Source organism: Pezoporus occidentalis, unplaced genomic scaffold (genome assembly GCF_034315485.1).
Source record: "Pezoporus occidentalis ecotype Australia unplaced genomic scaffold, CSIRO_AGI_Poc_V1 ctg29, whole genome shotgun sequence".
NCBI classification, from domain to species: domain Eukaryota; kingdom Metazoa; phylum Chordata; class Aves; order Psittaciformes; family Psittacidae; genus Pezoporus; species Pezoporus occidentalis.
In genome coordinates this window covers 7933874-7955242 of record NW_026914829.1, presented here as the reverse complement: position 1 = coordinate 7955242, position 21369 = coordinate 7933874, and the positions used below count along the sequence as shown (strand labels likewise).

The window sequence follows — 21369 nt, the reverse complement described above, 5'->3', positions numbered from 1 at the left end:
TGGATGCTCTGCAGGTAAAGTGGCATAGAAACAGGAATTTCCAATTTTCCCAGACATTTTTCTCACTTTTAAGGAAGAAAAGTATGATCAGAAATTGGTTCGGAATTCTCCAAGAGATCCATAAGCTACCTGAAATTGTCAAACACTATGAAATATGATTTTGAACATAAATTACCAGCAGTCTCTGGCAACAGGGCTCAGTGGGGTTAACCTCTGTTGTGAGGTGTGAATCTGGGGCCTGGCTTTTTGGATAACTTTGCATTCTGTAACTTTTCATTGTCTTTTGTGAGAGGATGGGAAAAAATAATCCAAACAACTAGGGACTTGGTGAGGTGAAGTCTCCACACAACAGGGGACATCAAAACCTTTCAGAATTATTCATTACTGGCTTATGCATGCAAAGTGTTTTACCATTATAATAGTATGTTATCTGAGATGAACACCTCAGGACTAACAGCAACTTTAGGATATGCATTTTTTTTGATGGAAGTGTCTTACTTGTTCTTATAAACAGGATGTTGGTTTTGAGCCCTGACAACTCCAGGCACTTTGCATTTTCATTAAACATGCATTTCTGTTTGCATTCAAAAGCAATCATTTCAAAATGGGTTAAAGGGCAACTTCAGCTAAGCTGGTGAGAGCTGAACATGACTCAGCTCTGAGAACCCACCTCAATCCTTGGGAAATCAATGAAGCTCCACAAAATTCGTGCACATAAGTAGCCACATGATTAAAATATTTTCATTTTACTTAAGTCTCCCTTGGTACACTTTAAGTCTATGACTTCTCTTGGCCTCAGTGTGTAAATGGCAGCTACATTCTTTCACTTTGGCAGAAAGTATTACTTTACCTTCTTCTGGTCTTCTCTTCTGTAAGAGGGCATCTTGCAGAGGGTATGCTTCTTAGCCCTCCAGTCACTCATGGTGGTTGGAACCAGATGCTCAGCTGTTGGTTGGTACCTAGATTGTGAGTGAGGATCCCTAAGCAGAACATCTTCCAGCTGAAGTTGCGACAGCAGTAAAACAAAGGACAGGAAGCAAATAATTAAATCAATGTCATTGTGAACAAAAATGGGCTATGTACTGTCTGCAAAATTCTGTTCTCCCTCCACCTCCAAACCACTTACAGGAATGAACCCCATAGTGCCTCTGGCTAAATGCTACAGTGGACTTCTAAATGAATGAATTAAAACCCCACATCTAGCAAGCAGATACAGCCAACGTTTCTGCAATACAGCAGCTGCTGTCTTCAAACCACTGCTCACCTGGTCAACATTTAAGTCGAAGCCGAACAAAGTAGAGCTAGTTCCATCCCCACATTAATACAGACCCAAGTGGTAGAATCACCTCAGCAGTTAACTTAGACCATGAAAAGAGAACATGAAGGGAACCCCCCAGCATGTAACAGTATGTACCACAGAAAATTGAATAATGCCAGTAAACAATGTTCAAATAATTATAATAATTATAAGTGTTACACATGCGGGAAAAATTGTTTGGAGAGTAATTAAGACCTTATGCACAAAGGTTGTCTCATCTTCCTGGAAGATCAAGAAAGGATATAAAACTCAAAGGATTCAGGGCTCCTCTGGCCATTTCTCTTGACTTCTTCCTGGACAACCGGTAAGTCCCATTCACCTCAATCTAATTATATTGAGTAAAATGTTGCTTTAACGTAGACCAGGGTTTAACAGCAAGCCACTGTGGTTTCTAAAAATCTTAATAAGATCCTTTCTCAAAAAGTCTGCTATAAATTTAGTTGCATACATTATCACAGAATAGTTTGGGTTGGAAGTAGCCTTCAAAGATCATCTAGTCCAACCACATGGCAACTAGCAGAACATTTTCTACAAGATCAGGTTGCTCAGTAACAGTAGTATTTTTATTTCTTAATTTTAAAATTAGCTAAGATCTAAGATGCTCAAATTTGTTTTCTGGAAGTTCTAATTCATAAACCCAGGAAGACTTCATTTTAAAGGGATACAAAGGGACTAAAATCATGCAAAACACAGCTAGAATGGAGAACTCATTCACTAAGAAGCAATGTCTCCACAGTTTTTAGCTGGCCATTCATACAGGTCTGCTCTCTGGTTGGACCCTCTCTCTTTAGGCTGAGACTTTTATCATCACACTATTAGGAAGAAGAAAGTCTGGAAGGACAGTTCTTTCCCTAGTCAATAACTTCAGGGGTCTTCTGATGAGAGCATCTGATAGACCTGAAAAGCTGGACAAGATAAATAATGACATCCCCCTTAACCTTTCCCTCTTAGTCAGTGAACAGAAACAAGCATTTCACATAACGTATTTAAATAACACCTACCTCTGAATGAGCTTGACTGCACTCTGCAAGTCTGCTTTTCTCCAGGGACAAAAATAAAGTGGCTGCTTTACAGGTGATCATTTACATCACGCAGTTTTAAACTTTGACAGGTAAATCCCACCGTACATTTTTGTAATCAGTTCCAGTTAAATGACCTTAAAGGTGGAGTCAGGGTCCAGGCAAAATGGTAGGCATCAAAAATCTCTATAAAGTTCTTAGCTCTGCCATGGATGGTCTCTGCAAACCATCTGGAGGTACCTGGAGATAAGATTTTACTAGGAGCTTGGGCACTAGCATACAGAATAGCACCAAAGTCAGGTCCTTCCACCTCCTGCACAGCAGTCCCCAGCTTGCAGAGCTGCAGTAATGGTTTTGACTTTCAGTCCTGCTTGACATGGCCTCATTGGTCTGCATAAACTTCTCAGGACACCAATACGGTGCTCAACAAAGTCTCACCAGAGGCACGGGAATCCTATTGTGTATAATTACTCTAATGAGGGCTGGGCAGACTCTATCAGTGAGATAAACAAATAGTCCCAGGCAAGGATGTTCTCCAGTACAGGGGTATCTTATACCCGTTCTTGTATGACCAGTGGTTTTATGTTCCCAGCTGTGGCTGTGTTGAAGTCGTTGACCACAGCTGCAGCACCTCTCCAGTCGTCCTTGGTGGTTGCCCAGACAGGATCTGTAATCGTAAAAGCAAAAAGAGACACTATGAACAGGCAGAGATGCAAATGCCCTGGGGCAATGGATGGGACAAAATGGGATGAAGGCTGGTTAAACCCAGAGGCCTAGGGTCCTTTTTGGGAGGGTGGAGGTAGCGTAAGAAGCACTCAGGGCGACAGGGTGTATGGAATGGGAGGACAAGCCCGTATGACCTTCATTTCATCACATTGTCTCTGCTACATCCACATTACTTGCACAGCCCCTATAGCTGGAATACCTGAGCTGCACTCCTATAGATTCGTACCTTCTCCACCACAGTGTGTCCCCAGCTGTGTCACTTGCCTCACCCTCCCTGCAAGAAGGAGAGCAGGAGTCCCCCTTGAGTTGCAAGGAACTGCAGGGTGAAGGGCAGGGAGGAGGTTGCAAATGCTTTGAGAAACTCATTTTTAGTCTCTTATGTGCTGCAGGTTCACCATCATTTCTCCAAGATGTCCTTTGGTGGTGAGTGGGATGCAGGACAGATTTTCTACTCATGTGATGCACAGTGCCCACAGCCTCTTGCTACCGGCTGCAATGACCCATGTGTTATATCCTGCGGTGCCTCCAGAGTCATTATATACCCACCTCCCGTCGTTGTGACATTCCCAGGGCCAATCCTCAGCACATGCCCACAGGAGACAGTAGTGGGAAGTTCTGCAGTCATGGAGGGAGGTACACCAGCCCCGCTGACATCTTTGAGAGCAGAAGTCCTGTGCTCAGGGCCACCTGCAAATAGCTTCATCCCAAAACCTGTGCCTCAGTGTGCACCACGATGCTCCTATGTGTTTTCTTCCCACTGGATGCATCCTTGCAGTAGACCCAGCAACAGGAGCTACCAACCATCTGAGAGCAAGAGTGAAGAGCATGCTCCAGAGAAGGAGAAACCAGAAACTGAAAATACAGATACAGCAAATGAGGACAAAGAGAACACAGAGGCATAACACAGTGATACCAACCCCAAAGGCTTCGTAGACTCCTACTGCCTCTTTAAAGCAGACCTACCCATATCTTCTTTAAATTATGCTTTACCTTAAGTTCATAGGGTGTTTTCCCTCTCAGGTACATTCTCAGGCAGGTAATTAGAGATAATTAGTCACCAGGAAATTCACTTTTGCTTTGGATAAATATACACACAAACACGTCATTTGTATCTGACTTTTAGTTTCTGCAAGAAAAGTGTGGGGCAAAAGTGTGGGGAAAAACAAATTGATCCTCTGTTTGTATTTAATTTTAAGGAAAAAGCATTTAATGAAAGGTATCACTTGAATATAGAGGTTAATGCAATCATATGAGTGACAGAATCTGCATCTAGAATTGTGCCCTTTACACTATTATTTTTTCTAGCAGTCTTGTTCTATCCTTTCCCATTAAAATTATTCTGCATTATCATTGTGGTTCTCATTTTCTTTCTTTTCTACTCCTGATTTTCAGATACCTACTGGTGAAATTTAGATGGCAAACATTAAACACAAAACTGTCAGTCCTGCTCACCCATGAAGTGAGGAAACAATCGACTCTGTCTTGCATTCCTCAGATCTGGTCACATGCTCACACACAGACTGTTTCATTTTCACTTGCACCTCAGCTTTCACTTTTTCTTCATCCTGTTAAGTACACAGCATGTGGTTTTGAGAGTTCATGGGTTGATGTATCAGCTGAAAAACAAAAAGTAGATGAAAATGAATGACACCCAAATTTTCCTTATTATTTAATTCAGCTCAGGAAAAATCCTTAGCTATTCCCTTCTCTGCTCTTCCCTCCCTCCCCAATTTGAAGATTTTATTCCTCTAAAGAGGAATAATAAAAAACCCCCAACAATTCTAGATGCAAGCATTGTCATTTTCATCCCCAGAAGAATATTACTGCAGTTATACTTGGGCACCTCTGCTAGTCTTTGCAAGCTAAGTCCCAGTTTAACAGAAGTGAAATAAAATTCCTAGGTAAACTTGTCCCTAAAACTGATATGTGAAAGCTGGTTAAACTCTAATTCCCCATTGTTGCGCTTGTCAAGTCTTGAGACCTGTTATTTAATGATTTGCTCTCATCTGTGGAGGCAGATGTCTATGAACATCTGGGTGCACACCTTATTCTACAAGCAGCTCATGTGGTCACATCCAGAGGCTGTTGTTTTCCCAGGCACTTCATCAAAGAGAAAAGGGATTGCAGAAAACTTTAAAGCAATGTTAAAACATCATATGAAAACATGCTTAGCAGCCTGGATTCCTGCCAGTCTCCCTGGGAAGCTGCCAGCCTCTGAGAAGACAGTTTACCCATCTGCCTGTTGCAGCCCCCAGGCTTTCACCTTCACAGTGATTTGCTATATTCTCAGCGATTTGCTGTCTTCTCAGCTGGCTCACCTGGCCATCCACCTGGAACATGATCAGCCCATAAATTCTCCTGCACCCTGTAAATCCTTCTAAAATGAGCCCCTCAAACGTTTGGGGTGTATATATATATTTCATTTGACAGGATGGGAACTCCTATAAATCTTCTAGTTTATCTTGCAGACATTATTATGTGCCCTACTTTATTGATCTAATATGAAGATGTAATTACTCTATCTTTGAAGATTAGCTTGTGAACCGGGTCACACCCTAGATAAGCTGGGAGGCAGGTGAGAGATAGAAGCTTTGTTGTTTGCCTGGCTCACACAAAAAGTGTTGTGAAAAATGTGGTAATGAGCTCATGGGCAGGGTGGAGCTCTCAGGAACCTGCAGCCCAAAAGACCCTGCTTTGACTCATCCTCTACACCCCAGCTAGTGCAGCAGTTCAATGAGTTTAACAATAACCTGCTTGCACAAGGGGATTCAGGAAGTGATTTACACCTTTCATTCTTCAAGAATAATATAGCTTTAAGTGTTCAAAAACCCTGTAGATGAGGCCCTCAATGACATGATTTAGTGGTGGTTTTGGCAGTGCTGGGGTAATGGTTGGACTTGATGATCTTAGAGGTCTTTTCCAAGGTAGTTGATTCTATGATTCTATTTTTCTTGTGAATTATGCCCCTTGCACATGATGATCTGACCTCCAAGAGCTTTGCTGAGGGCTTTTAGAGAAGAGCCATTAGCCTTTAAGCCTAGGAACTTAGAGCTTGATCCCTTTGGGAAAAATTTGTGTGTAACATCCACGCTGTGCAAGATAGTGCTCTGCTATCCGAAATATAGACACATTGTTTGGGTCCGTTCAGTGTGTGTTGACACATCACATTTTTAAAGAACCCTCAATATTCTCTACTCATCTGCCTAAGCCATATCTTGAGACATTTTGATTAAGAACCCCGCAAAAAAACCACACCAGTATTTCTGATAATACTGCATCTTTCTAGAAATTTGGTCTTCACTCTTGGTCTCTCCTCCTTTGCCTGCCACGTAACTACCTCCCTCAAATGCTGTTGCTCTTACACTGCTTGTTTCAATGCTTTCCACCCCTATTGCCTCCTGGTGTGGGAGCTCAGCTGTTCCTCTACCTTACTCTGTTTCAGTCACTATAAAGGATGCCACATTTCGTTGTCATCATATCATCCCACATCATCCTCTCATCACTTCTTGCAAACCTTCTTTCTCTTTACACCTGTATGGCACAATTGCCATCTTACTATGGGACAGCTGATTCCCAAAAGCCACCTAACCTGTCTAAGGACACTCTATACATAAGGGTGGATCTAAGACTTAGACACACCTAATTATTATTAGTCTTATTACTTATAACCTGTCATTATAATTCCATATCACACACTATCCAAATTTATGATGGGGTCATGAAGACCAAGACATAGGACAGACACAAAAGGGGCAGAACGGATCCTTCATGGGTTGCTCCTTCTGTTTAAAATCTCTTTTTCAAGTTGTCACATGAGTTATTTGGAGCAAGATAAGAGTATGGTGAGCCTTCGGAGCAGCTTTCTACTCAAGCTGGAGTTCTAGTTTTGTTGATCTAAGTTGGAAGAAACAGTACTACAAAGATATGTGCAACAGAAAGGGATGTGGCAGCGTAACTCAGACATTTTCTCTGGACAGCACAATTCTGCTTTCCCTTTTGTGAGAAGACCCTTCTCTGTCTCCAAGCTCACCTGTAAATTCATTTCAGCATTCTGTGCCACCAGATCAATGCTTTCTTAGTCTAATAGCCTTAAAAGAACTGAAAGTCAGCTGCCAGTTTTTCTTGCTGAGTTTAATGGGCTTAATTAGGTAATGAACCAGAATGAATATATAATTAATAGCTTTAGAATTAATAAATTATTAAATTGGATATTAGTACCACACCCTCTGTGAGCCATAAGGTGATACAAGAACATGAAACCACTCTAGCAGTATCAGCACATACCATAAGCACTAACAAAGTATTAAAAGTGAACTATTTAGAAGACTGAGATTTCCAAGGCACTTTGCTGTAAGTAATCAAAAACTTGGACTCACAAGCACCCACCTTATTAAAAAGCAGGTCTATAGACATCTCTACCACACTGGTACTTCAAGAAGGCTGAACTAACTCCCATGCCCCTTCACCATGGTACAAACATGCTATTCCAGGCTCTTTGAATACACAGTTGCTACTCCAATAAGTACCCACCACTATGCCCTTCTTGCCTCTAAAAAGCTCTTGGTTCTTAATGAGGTCCTTCACCTCTTTGCAGCAACTCACACTCAGAGACAAAGATACAGGTCTCCTGCTCAGAGCCTGAACCTTGTAGGGTGAGGTGGAGTAGGATAGGGCTGGGCTTGGCTGATTTATGAAGCAACCCAGGATCCTTATCAATGCTGCTACATCAGCCTTTCCCACACCTGGGGACTTCAGATGACCCAGTAGCCATCCAAATCCTACAACCCTGTTGCTGGTCAAGCAAGATGGGTCTCACCTGGAAAACATGCCTGGGTGGTGGGTATATTGTGTGCAGCCTGAGAAGTATAGATTAGCCAGCTTTTACACAGAGCTAAATTATACACAGCTGTAGTTACACCTGGGGCTGCAATTTTACATACCCTCAGGTTTTGCTCAGGAGAGCAGCACTCATATATTAAAGATTATTAGTTCTGTTTTGTTTTTAAGATGAAAGATGCCCATTAAAATTTCAGCAGTGTAATTATTCCTGAGCTCTGAGCAAATCTCATTTAGTGGCAGGGAAGAATTCTTCAGCTTCAGAATTATTTGTGTGCATAATTATTTAATCCCTACCTTTTGTTGCACTGTAGCTAGAAAACATAACCAAACCTATTCAGAAGAGAGAAAACCCATATAATGAGAGCCTCATTTTGCCATAAAATACTTGAAGATGAGACTAGGTATTCAGGATGTAAATGGGAGATGAGTGGACTGAGGTCATTGGCTATGAATTTCTCCTAGGATCAGGGTGAATTTTGCTGAAAGGAGATTAAGTGAGGAGTGTGGAAAAGGCAAAAACTAGAAGAAAGTCATCTTAGTTCCAATGGAAACTAAAATACTCAGTGGTGGCTGAACAAGGTCTCCGTATCAGTGGGGTTTCTAAACTTCCAGTGCCTTCGAAGGACAACTAGACAGAACTTCAAAGAGATGACAGAGCAGCTCAGTTGATGAAATGCAAGCATTTATTGGAAAGATGAATGCATGGACATCTCCATGCTCTACCAAACGTCTGCTGACTGTAAGAGAAACTGAGATATGTATTTTCAGACACCCAAGTGTGGCTATCTCAATCTGGAACTGAATCTAACCCTTATGTCTTCCTTTCTCCTGTGGCAACCACATAGGTACACAAGCAAGGTTCTAAGAAATGGTTACTGGAGATTGTTATAAGATAAAACCTGAGACATGGTAGTCAGATGTGAGTGTGATTTTAAGAAGAAATGAAGTTCTTTCAATTTCGGGAACTGCTGGAAACATCAATTTTTCTGGAAAATTAGAAATTTTGTCATCAATCTAGACTCTTTTTCTCATTTTTCTCTGTTGTCTTGTGCTCTGCTTGGCCCACAGTCACAAGGTTTCCTGTACTTAACCATCTCCAACAACTCCAAACACAGGCTGCCAGCAAAACAACAAGTTATTCTTTTTAACAGGATTGAACAAAAGGAATCAAGTAAATGTAATACACAACTAACAATAAATATGAAAGTACAAATCAGATACTGATGTGGTCTGGGCAATATAATAACACTGACTATACAGATAAAGAGCCCACAGTGCTTATCTAGTCCTTCAGTTCTTAATTTCATCTTCAGCCTTGCAATTAGGCATGAAGAAGCACTCGGTAATATCGACCCTCCAGTTTCAGCAGTTTAGGAAACAGGTTTCCAGGTGGCAGCTCTTAGACCACACTGGAAACGTATGTCCAAATGTGGATGTCCAGGATCAAAAAGCTGCTCTAAGTTTGCACTCCTGCACAGTGATTCCCATATTTTAGCCTGCACTGTGTTGTTTGTTATTCTCTTACAGGCACTATCTGCCTGGAATTGCTGTGATAAAATCTGTGGAAAAATGAAGGTTAAGGATAATGTTTTGCTACAATCTGTGATAATAATATAGGCTATTTCCTTTCAGACAAGGGAGCTTCCAGACCAATTTAGAAAATTATAGCATAGCAAACGTGAGAGCAATAGCAATTAAACCAGCTTCCTCTTTAAGATTTAATCTTTGTATGCAAAGTATCTGGGTAAGGCTCAGGCTTGGGATTTCTAAAACAGAAAAATCAATAAAGCCGACAACAACAACAACAACAGCAACAACAGCATGGTAGAAAAACATGAGACATCTTTCAGGTAATGCTTCAGGATTGCTTTATGTGATGTTAGTGTAAATCTAAAGCTGTAAACACCAAGCGTCAGATTCCTCAGCCAGGCCAGACCACTGGTTTATGTATGCAGCTCTACATATGAAGAAACAGATTTTTAGGGAAAAAGGCAAAATCCTTGATGTTTTTTCTTCCTGTTTTCAGAAGAATTTTGCTTTCACCTGGTGAGGGAGAGTATCTATATCTCTCTCTTTAAAAGATTTCAGTGATGTAAGGCCACTGAGGTAGAGGTGTTGTAAAATAGGATGCTGGACTATTGCCATTTGTTTCTTGCATTTTGTATCTTATATTTTTAAAAGGATATCTGTAGAGTATGAGGGCTACAGTTTGAGCTTGAAAGCCTGTATCTGCTTTTATGGCTTTCTACCTTATGTAAAACCTGAATTCCCCTTAAATTTACCAGCGAAAAGCACCTGTTACAACAATAAAACTGCAGATGCTCAAGCCAGTGTGATTTTCTGCAATGTCAGTTAAGAATCTGTGTTTTAAACAAGTTTTCTTTGGAAAACTTCAAAAACAATGAGATCCTTATTAACTTTTGAAAACTATTTTGTTTGGTAACTCCTTTAATTGCTTCAGCTGTAGATTGCTGTAATTATTAATTACTTCTCATTCCCACAAATTATGTGAGTCATGTTATTCTGTCCAGCTTGCTTTCACATCTCTATTGGCCGTATACATTCCTCTGGTCATTTTATTTATTTCATGATCATGAAATTTAAACCAAATTATCTGGGTTTTGGGGTTTGTTTGTTTTTTTTTAGTTTTGGTTTTGATGATTCGTCACAAGAGCACAGATAAGAGGGTTGGTTTTTTTTTCATGTAAATGTGATTATGTGAATCACAGTGTCAGCATTTTTGAGGTCTTGTGAATTTATTCTAACTGAGGTTATGGACATGTACTTCAGGTGATATTTCCTGTGGATCCTCTAGTCCCACAGGTGATATATATTTTTCCTGTCATACTGGCTTCCAACAAGCATTCTCAGAAAGGAAAATTCGTAGTTATTAATGGGGTTTTGTTGTTTATTCTGAAGGCCCTTTGGAAACGAGTGATTCCTTGGGATGAGGAAATGATGATAAATTGAAAAACCTCTGACGTTGCTAATTCTTATTGGGTTATTTTGTCTGTGAGTTGCTTTTGTGTCTCTTACTTTCTACTCACTCTGGACATGGTATAGTCATGTAGGAACATCTGTCCCAAGCCATAAACTGTAGTCCCAAAGCCCCTAGAATGAGTACAGAATGGCCGTGGACACTAATGGCTATTTAACGTAAAAAGATTTCCTAGTTATAAAGAGGAAAAATCCAGAAGGCCCCTGGTTATTGTTACCTGCAATGACAAACGATAATCTGGAATCCTCTACTTACTAGCAGCATGCAGTTTATCCATCTCTGAGGTGCCTTCACAAGTACTAGCAAGTATTGAAGAGAAAACTAACCTCAATTTATTGTGAGATTTTCAGCAAAAAGACAAGATTGTTGAAGCTTGTGCATCATACCATGTGGGATTAGAATTTATCTAATAATCATAAGCTGTTATCAAAACAGTTGCAACAAAGGCAGGCATCACCAGGGGAAAATATTCTGTTTCACAAGATGTGGAGAACGGTTGCGTAAAGGTATCTCCCAATTTCTATTCTCTATGACAGCATATAAAAGTGCTTGTAACTCAGATCTCTGTAGCTGCCTCTGCTGACTTGCTCTTCTTGGTGACTGGGTAAGTCTGATTTAACTGAATTAGTTCATAATTATAGATGTGGATTTATAGGTACCATTAATATGAGGTTATATATCCTATACCCTATTTAAAGGTAGGACCTTATTATCTAAAATCATTTTAGCTGGGAACTGTAACTTTTAAATAGGGTGAATACAGACATTGCCACGTGTATGGGGGAAAAAAGGAAAGGGAGTTCCAAAAATGTAGACAGCAGCAATTCCTAGGAATTGAGTATCTATCTATGGAGACAGGATAGCCCAGAAACTATCAACATAGGGACTGGGACATATGACTGAGACTGACTCCCAGACCAAAGTACTGCAAAGGGAATGATGTTAGAAAAGGAAGGAGAGACATTCTTCCCAGAAATCATTTTGGGAATAGACTATGGGGCAATGGACCACTAGAGAGTGATGGGAGTAGACTCAGAACCCCCTACCTAGTAATTCATCTCACTTGGTTGGTGATATCTGTAATGCATAAGTCCACTTTAGAATGGAATGGATTGTACCTTAGAAATAATGATTTATTTTTTTCTTTAATCGCCAACTCTTAAATTTTAAGGTGGTGAGGCATTGGAACAGGTTGCCCAAAGAAGTGGTGAATGCTCCATCTGTGGCAGTTTTCAAGGCCAGGTTGGATGGGGCTTGGAGCAACCTGGTCCAGTGTCAGGTTTCATCTCCCATGGCCATGACAAGAGAGTTGGAACTAGACGATCTTAAGCTCCTTTCCAACCCAAATCATTCCATGATTCTATGAAGTTCAGTGTAGTTGACTCAGACCTGTGAATCTGCATCTGCTCAGATGAATACCATTCCACGTTACTATAACAATTTGTTCTTCCACTCTTTTGACCGTAACTTTACCAGACCAGTGCACTCTCTGCCTTTCAGGTTGGCTTGTTTTCTGCAAAGATGTCTTCCTATGGACAGATGATTAGCTCCCGCTGTGCTGAGCCATGTGAAGTAACATGCCCACAACCATATGTCAACTGTTGGAACGAACCTTGTGTCAGCTCATGTGGAGACTCAAGAGCAATCGTGTATGCACCGCCCGTTGTCGTGACTTTCCCAGGACCCATTATAAGCTCCTGCCCTCAGGAGAGTTTTGTGGGAACTGCTATGCCTGAAATTGAGGGTCAGATTGGCTCTGGAGGTGGAGGAATAGGTTCTGGAGGTGGAGGAATAGGTTCCGGAGGTGGAATTGGCTCCGGAGGTGGAGGAATAGGCTCTGGTGGTTCCTGTGGTGGAGGCAGCTCCTACGGGACGGGCTCTCATGGTTCAGGTGGTTCTTGTGGTGGCATAGGAGGGGGCTCATATGGTGGGGAAAGCTCATGTGGTGGTGGATTCTCCCGTTTGGGAAACTTTTACCGAAACTCATATTTTTCAGGATATGGTAGATATTATTCCCCCTTTTTTTCCAGAGGGTATTATAGGTATCGCTATGGAAATTATGGGCCATTTTAAATCTTTAAGAAAGATTAATGACTGGAGAAATAGTAAAATACAAGCTAGTAGCTGACATATAGACCTGGAAATCAGACATGCCAAGCAGCCTCTGCTCCAGCCTATGTCAGAGGAGCTGGGGTTGCTTGGGATCTCATTGCGCTTTATCTAAGGCTTATGATCCCAATGTTGCCTCACTTTGTCATTTGCTCATGTTATGTTTTGTTCTTTCTGAACCTGAAAAGGGTAAACCAAGTAATGGAATTTGACTGTAAAAGCATCCAGCTGAAAGAAGAACACCTTGTGAGCCCTGTGCTGCTCTGAACGATTGATTGATTGTAGCACTTGTTTGAAATGGAAATTACATTCTTTGTCTCTTCCTTGCCTCATTCTGCAAGAATGTATTCCAGTCTTTGTTTCTATTAAAGCCCTGCTGCATCATAGCACCATCTTCTGTCTTTTATTTCACTGTAGTCTCATAGTTGCAAATTAGTCTGAGCAAAGTTAACTTTGTGTACCAATTCTTATACATTAATTGAGGACTATCATCAGAAAGGAATTAATTCTTCTGTATGACCCACACAATTTGTCAGAAATCTTTCAACAAGGTGTTTTTCCCCCTTCTGATATATACCATGCTAATAGAACAAAATCATAGTTCTGTTCTATTCTATCTCCATCTCTGGAGTTGATCTGATACAGTTCCCTCTCAAAACCAAGATAACTTTGAAGCTAGGTCAGTTACTCTGGGACATTACCAGTCTTTCCTTGAACATCCCAAATGAAATTATTTTAACCCTCAGCAGCAGTTGAAATGACTACTCGGCCTCTGACTCTATCAGAAGGCAAAGATGTGCTCTGATTTATCTAACCTTGATGGTAAAATTGATTACAGACTGCAAAGGCAAATGGGTTAGTCTAGATCTAAGTACTGTGGGGAGGCAGAGCCAAAAGGAGTGGAAAGAAGTTATCTGTATGCAACTGAGAATCAGACTACAAGTCTTGCACTCTGTGATGTGCCTTGAAGCTGGGAAATTCACCCCAGCAGCTGTATCAATGTTTCTCTTTAGGAGCCATTTCCATTGTTCTGGTGTTGATGAAAAGAGAGGGCTCCTGCGTGGGCTGAGCAAGTGCTGCTGTGCCAAGCATAACATTAATTTCCTTCCTTTGATTGTATTAATCCTTGTGGTTTGTTAACTTAATTGAAGCATTTATGCAGTAAATGATCTGAGGTAGTTAAGCATCACCATGGGCTCCCTCAGGCAACAGCTACATGCTCTCTCAGGTTAAGAATCACAAAGTGCCTCATGTACAATCATTGCCAGAACTGTCCAAGAAACAGATTCTTCCACCAGAACTTTGCATCTGGTTTTAAATTGTTGGGGTTTTCACTGATATCTTGTGCACATTAGGTAATATGTCTGCAAGTCTTTTGGTGAAGCTGGAATTTCAACCAGAAAATCTTTGGAGAAATATTCAAATAGTTCTACTCATATTTGTGGGTTTATGCAGCAGTGGACTGCACCATAACATTAACTGAATATTGCTTGAATTGTATCACCCAGAGGTAATGGCATTACTTTACAAGACACCTATCAGGCAAAGCAATGATGTTCTGCTAGTTGGACTATAATCCACAGATTTAAGTAATACTATATATTTTAACATTAAAAGGCAAAATAAAGTCCTTTCTTCTAGTGCAGAATTGGTATTCTTAGCTGCTTGAAGACACTTGGGGAGATGTGTGTGTACACACTGGGGTCCCAAAGTACCCCAAAGTTACTTAGCTATTGTAACTCCACTTCTAGTCTAGGCTTAGGAACACCAGGTTTTGCTCTAGCATGCTGCAGAAAAGATTGTGGCAGCAATGCCCCAGCAATTTTCACTCTCATTACTCAATGTTTCATTCCTCAGCCTATTGAGTAAGAATTATGCGGGGGTGTAACTCTCCTTTGTAAACTGTGAGGCATCACCTTCACTGAAGCCACCTGTATGGCAGTTCATATAGACATTCCTGGCTCTGCCTCAGAATTGCTGACTCTGATCCTCTTAGTACTGGGCAGCTGCAATACTGGGCATGAAGCTGAATGCAGGCACAACTACCACTCATCCTCTGCAAACCACATTACCCAAATGTTCTCATATTAAAATGAGTACTTGGGAATGACTCCTTCCAGGCTCAGCCACTAAAATAAGTATAAATACTTCTGTACAGAAAGAACAGTGAGATAGATGCTTTCATGCACCTAGTCATCAGGGTATTAAATTCTACTTCCCTTTACATACACAGAGATCTACCTGCTATTTTGATTCCCACTGAGTTCAATTTAACTAAAACTAGTTCGTAAACTGGTTTGTAAATCAAAATGGAAGAAAATGAAACCCAGAAAGCTAGTAATATGATTCAACAAGACTTTTAATATGACATGAAGTGATACAGAATAGAATGGCACAGTTCACTAATGATCTGTTCCATAGTCCAAAGGCAGCCAAACCATCCATATTGATGATAAAAGGCACTGCACATTACAAGGAAAAGCTGAAATCATTGCAGCAAAGTCCCGCTTGCAAATTCTGAAGCATTCCCATTCCACCAGGTAAGAATTTAAAGAGAGAAGCCGTCATCTGAAATTGCTATTGATAGAAGATGAGGCATAGCATGGAAGAAACAGGTGTGGGCCCAGTTTTCAGAGGCACAGAGCAAGGGTGGCTCCCGTTGATGCAATGGGCTTTCGCCATCTCTGAAAGCCAGCCCCAGATGCAGATCTGGATCTTGTGTTTTCTCCTTTTACGCTGTTGTGCAGGTGTTCAGGCTGCCTTAGAATGAACCACAGTTTCCAAGACGGGATCCACGGCTGCTGATGTAGGACCTCCTGCTGTAACAACCCCCCATCCCTGAGGAACCTCCATACCCAAAGGAACCCCTCATCCCTGACATACCTCCATACCCAAAGGAACCTCCCATTCCTGACATGCACCCAGAACCAAAGGAACCCCTAGATCCAAAGGAACCCCCCATCCCTGAGGAGCCTCCATACCCAAAGGAGCCTCCAAAGGAACCCCCCATCCCTGACATGCCCCCAGAACCAATGGATCCCCCCATCCCATAGGACTCATCAGAGCCATTCTGGGCCAAAGCACCATAGGTCTGGGGAAATGGTGTTCCCACAACACTGTCCTGAGAGCAGCTGTTGAGAGTCGGGCCCGGGAACGTGAGGACGACTGGTGGGGCATACACCACGGCTCTGGAGTCTCCACATGATGCTACACAGGGCTCAAGGTTTCTGCTGTAGGCACACGGCTGTGGGCATGCCATCTCACAGGCAGCCAAGCATTCAGAAGTACTGTTGTTCATCATTGTTCTTGGAGAATGGAGGTGAAGCTGGGAAAGACAACATGCAGTCAGGAAACCATCACAGTCAGGAAACCATCACAGCCAGGTGCTAACAGGTTCTCAGTATGAGCACCTTGTCCTTCTCCTCCAGCTGATAATCAACACTCAGTTCAACCCTCCATCACAGACTCCATTTTCCCTGCTATTTCCTTCCTGATTAACTCCTTTCAGGGTTTCTCTGTTCTTCTTTCTTTGGGTACCATCTATATCCCTTACTCTTCCAAATCGCAAATAATATTGCTTTTTTCTCTGGGAGTAGATTGCCTGATCCTTATACAATTACTTGTTCAAGAAAGCCCCATTTATTCTCTTTTCAAAGCAGATCTACAGGAAGTATTTGCCTGTAATTTCAGAAAATCTCCAGAGGAAAGTAGCAGAATTTTCCTTGCTCTGTTCTTCCCTTTCCTTAGCTTTTCAAAGAGTTCTTGCTAAATCTATTCTTCTTTTTACCTTGACTTTTCAAAAGATTGATAGTTTTTTGCAAGATAAAAAAGAAGTTTTAAGTATCGTATTGCTACAAAGACATGCAATGAAGTTGGACTTACCCTGTTGCCTTGGAGGAGTAAGTCAGTGGAGATGGAAGAATAGAAGATTTCTTGGTTCTCTACCCTTTTATACACTTTCTTAGTCAATAGGAAAGCTATGAGGTCACTCATTGCTCACTAAATTCTTGTCACTTACCAAGAAAAAGATACTCTTCTAAGCCTTGTAATTGTTTTAATTTCAATTCGTAATTAGTGATCCCTACTTTTGAGTGACAGACATCCAACACCCAGCAGTTCCCTTTTGTCTCAAACTTAGTGGAAAAATCTTCTTGGCATCATTCTGGTTTCAACCAAAACAGGAGTTGAGCTCTCTGATTACTTCTCCATAATTGCTTTAAGGAAGGTGGCTTACTGGTGCGTCAGTCCCAGTATATTTGTAAGCCTTAGGTTTAGGTATAATACCTCCCAAATGAAATTGTCCAACCCCACCTTGGATTGGGGGGTCAGGATTCTTTGCAGCCCCACCTGTACCTATTGACCAAATGGATGATACAGCACCATGACAGAATGAGGCCTCACGAATTATTCTTGAGCACTGGGCAGGACAAGGCCCTGCAGAAGTGTTTCAAAACACAGGTAACTGGGATTGAAGTGACACATGGCACCTCCTTGAAGCTCTGAGCCATCTGAGTAATTTTATCCATGTGTCAAAATTCATTCTGGGATGCTACGCATAGAACCTTGTGATGAAAATGTCAGTGAGGCCACTGCAAGGGCATACCCAAACATCACCAGGTCTTTTTAGTCCATGGTGGATCTCAAACCTAGAAGTGAGGTTGAACTTCAAAATTACCTCCTGTTCATCAGCATCAGGGTCAGGTCATTCTTGAAAGCAGACTTGTAGGGTAGGATCTTTTGGGTGTCCCTTTCTGGGGGCCAAAATATTGTAAGGAGTACTCAATAAAGGGTAGTCAGCAAATTAATATTGAACAGAAATTTGGCTATATAATTTCAACACAATAGAAAGCCCAAGTTTATTATATGAGAGTCATATTGTGTAGGTCTGTGGATGATTTATTAATTAGAATCTATGAAAATAATTGCAGTTATTAGAGGAGTCACCCAGGAAAGAAACCCCATCGTTTGGTAAGTGTTAGAGATTTTATGATATGCTTCACATCCCTAGAGTTGCCTGCAAAAAGGTATAAAAGCAGAAACATCTCAGGAGTTTCCTAAAACCTTCTCCTGACTTACCCATCTTGGTGCTTTAGGTGAGTATGATTTAAGCTGATAATTTTGAAGACACCATGTCTTCGTAGTGATAGTTTTAAATGAAGACTCTTTCTTGTGTCTGTATTTGTGATTTTAACAGAAAGGTAAGATGTTGCAGTGAAATCTTACTTTTCATAGGAGACTCACTGCAGCATTTGTAGACAGTGGTAGTTGTAGAGGGTAGTTGTAGAGATTTGTAGACTCTTTATGTATTGAGAGGTAGAATTTTAAGAGTTACTTTATTTTTATTTATGTCTTTTAAAACTTCAGGGCAAATATAAAACTAAACCCTACTAATTGTCCCTGCCCATGTCAGGGGGGTTGGAACTAGATGATCTTAAGGTCCTTTCCAACCCTAACCATTCTAAGATTCTATGAATAAACAAAGCTGTAGGCATCATCCACAGTGGGGAAGAAGGGGGGAAGAAATGAGATCATAGGACAGGAGGTCTGGAGGGAAAAATAGGAAGCATGAAAAAGGATCTACCTGCCCACCTAGCCCAATTGCTGTCACATGTGTGATGGGCAGTGCTTGGCACCTGACTGTGATGATTTCCTGACTACATGTTGTCTTTCCCAGCTTCACCTCAAACCCTGAGAACAATGTCCTGCAACATCAGCTCCCGGTGCTTGCCTGCCTGTGAGGTGACATGGTCACAGCCATGTGCCTACAGCAGCAGCCTTGGGCCCTGTGTGCTATCATGTGGGGACTCCAGGGCTGTGGTGTATGCCCCACCGGTTGTCCTCACGTTCCCTGGCCCAATTCTCAATAGCTGCCCCCAGGAAAGTATTGTGGGAGCATCGTTTCCCCAGCCCTATGGTGCTTTGACCTCTGGGGGCTCCTATGGGGTGGGGAGTTCCATTGGTTCTGGGAGCACATCAGGGAACTGGGGTTCCTATGGATCTGGGGGCTCCTTTGGTTCCGGGGGCTCCTTTGGTTCTGGGGGCATGTCAGGAATAGGGGGTTCCTGTGGATCTGGAGGTTCCTCAGGGATGGGGGGTTGCTACAGCATGAGGTCCTACATCAGCAGCCGTGGATCCCGCCTTGGAAACTGTGGCTCATTCTAAGACAGCCTGAACAGCTGCAGACCATGAGACAGCTTAGGAGGAGAAAACACAAGATCCAGATCTGCATCTGGGCCTGGCTTTCAGAGATGACGAAAGCCCATTGCACCAACGGGAGCCACCCTTGCTCAGTACCACTGAATACTTGGCCCACACCTTTTTCTTGTACTTTTTACTTTGTCTATTATTAATGTCAGCTTCTGTCAATCACCTCACAATGCTAGATCCCCATTTTCATGCGTCAGTGTAAGAGAAGAAAATCATTTGAAAGGCCTGACGCAGAGATTGTCAATGAAACTCTGACAGAGAAGAACAACTGGTGGAAAATGGACTCTTAGTAGGCAGTGAATGCTGTGCCCTTCCCTGGAACATAGGAAGTGTCTGCTTTGTGCTGTGTGTCATGTCATTCTGTAATGTACCCCATTTCCTGTTTGCATTAAAATACTCCTGCATCATCAAATTTTGTTAAGCTTTTCTTTGTCCACAAGACCATTTTGGTCCTATCCTTTCCACTAGGTCATTAAGCTTCCTAGAGCTGCTTGCATAGCCTGTGAGCAACAATTATATGCTTTTATGGTAATATAATAGTAATTGCTTAAGTAATAAAGGTGTTGTGAAAAGGATGGTTGAATGAAGCATTTAAAATGCAAGCACAAGAAACAGTCCAGCCTTGCTTCTTCGTGGGGCACAGAGGTTTCTGGAGCTGATGACTCAATTCTTTGTGCTGGTGTATGGACAGATAGCAAACAAAACTTGCCAGGCAACCCTCAGATAGATCGTTTTTCATCAGTGCAGTTGTTCTATTTCACGTCAAACAGAGGAGATGAGATTTTAAGTATCACATGTACAAGACCTTTTCAAAAGAGGTCAGGCTGCTTAGTATTATCTCTCTCAGGTGGATGGGAAAAAGTGTAAGGGATGAGACATGGTCACCTGAAGAATGGAAATTCACGCTTATTTTACACTCCATGGTGTAGCCCAGCTCTTCTTTTCTGAAGGAGTCTATTCATCCATTGTCAACATGTTCCATTTAGAATCAATTTTTAGGAATTACCATGGGTCCCTGGAGATGTCTGAGGTTTAGGCAACTTAAATACATTATCAAGACTGCCTAAAGAATGCAATCCAATATAAAAATGCATTTCTTTAGGGACTGAAAATCAACCAAATGACTACTTGATTTCAGAGATTTTCATCTTAAACTGGCAGTGTTAAACACCTGGTAACATTTAGGAATTTCTTTTGACTGTGGTCCCATCAAAAGGCTGCATTTATATGGCAGTATAATGTGTTTTCATATCACTGGAGTTGGCAAGAGTGTTCATGAGTGGTGAGTGACATGAAAACAGAAATAATACCTTATGGTGTTGTTTTCCACAGCTATCAGTGGGAGCAGAAATGCAAAGAGTGAAATGGGTGAGACTTCAAGAGAACTCTACTGAATGCTAAAGATGTGTTAAAATCTGGCTCTGTTCAATTTGATATTACTTGAAAAGCACATTAAGGAGATCAGGAACCAAAGACTTTGGGTTTACTTTGGTTTGATCTACGTGATCATTTATGTTTGGAGAGTCAAGAAGGATGATCTGAAACACGAGGACTATTAGCAGAGCCAGAAGACAGAACACAGAATGTCCTTGTCATAGTTTCCTTGTGCCACTTTGAAAACCTTAAAACCTTTTCTCTTTGTTAAAACTAAGGTGAAAATGACAATAAAGTGGAAAATAAAAAGACTTTAGAGGATTCAGATGCAATTAAGCAATTGCTTGGTTTCCAGTGTTTAAAGAAGTTAAGGAATCTTAATCTGTGATTTATATAAGCAGTCAAGAAACTCATCAGCTCCAAGCGAAACATTAATATGACTCAAGAAACAGGCTTAATTTGAAAACAATTAGATAATTTGATTGCAATCTTTATGTAGCTCCACAGCTAGGAGGAAAGATAATCCCACATAGCCAGGAAGCACAATACCCTTTCAGCAACACAAACCCTGAAATGTGTCACAGGATGCCAGTTTTTCTACTGCTCCAAATACGTCCATGTTAGCTAAAGGGACCTGACAGTCTCTTAAAGACTTAAGACAGAATGTCTGCATCTGTCAGCTGGCTTCATGGCAATGTTGTTTCATAATCTATGTGGGATGTAGGTGAAAAGGTGAGGAAAAAAACATTAGGACAATGTAGTGATGCAACAAAGTTTTA

General features: G+C 41.4%; 1 protein-coding gene across 1 annotated transcript; it reads left to right on the top strand.

Annotated features, from left to right (window-relative positions):
• Positions 1-11151: 11151 nt before the first annotated feature.
• LOC134167533 (claw keratin-like) lies at positions 11152-13374 on the top strand. Its single transcript, XM_062626305.1, has 2 exons — positions 11152-11504; positions 12401-13374. The coding sequence occupies exon 2, from the start codon at positions 12422-12424 to the stop codon at positions 12971-12973; it is 552 nt and encodes a 183-aa protein (XP_062482289.1). The 5' UTR covers positions 11152-11504; positions 12401-12421; the 3' UTR covers positions 12974-13374.
• The last annotated feature ends 7995 nt before the right edge of the window (positions 13375-21369 follow it).

Excerpts from the sequence above, each read along its gene's own strand:
- LOC134167533 (XM_062626305.1), top strand. The coding sequence starts at position 12,422 with ATGTCTTCCTATGGACAGATGATTAGCTCCCGCTGTGCTGAGCCATGT.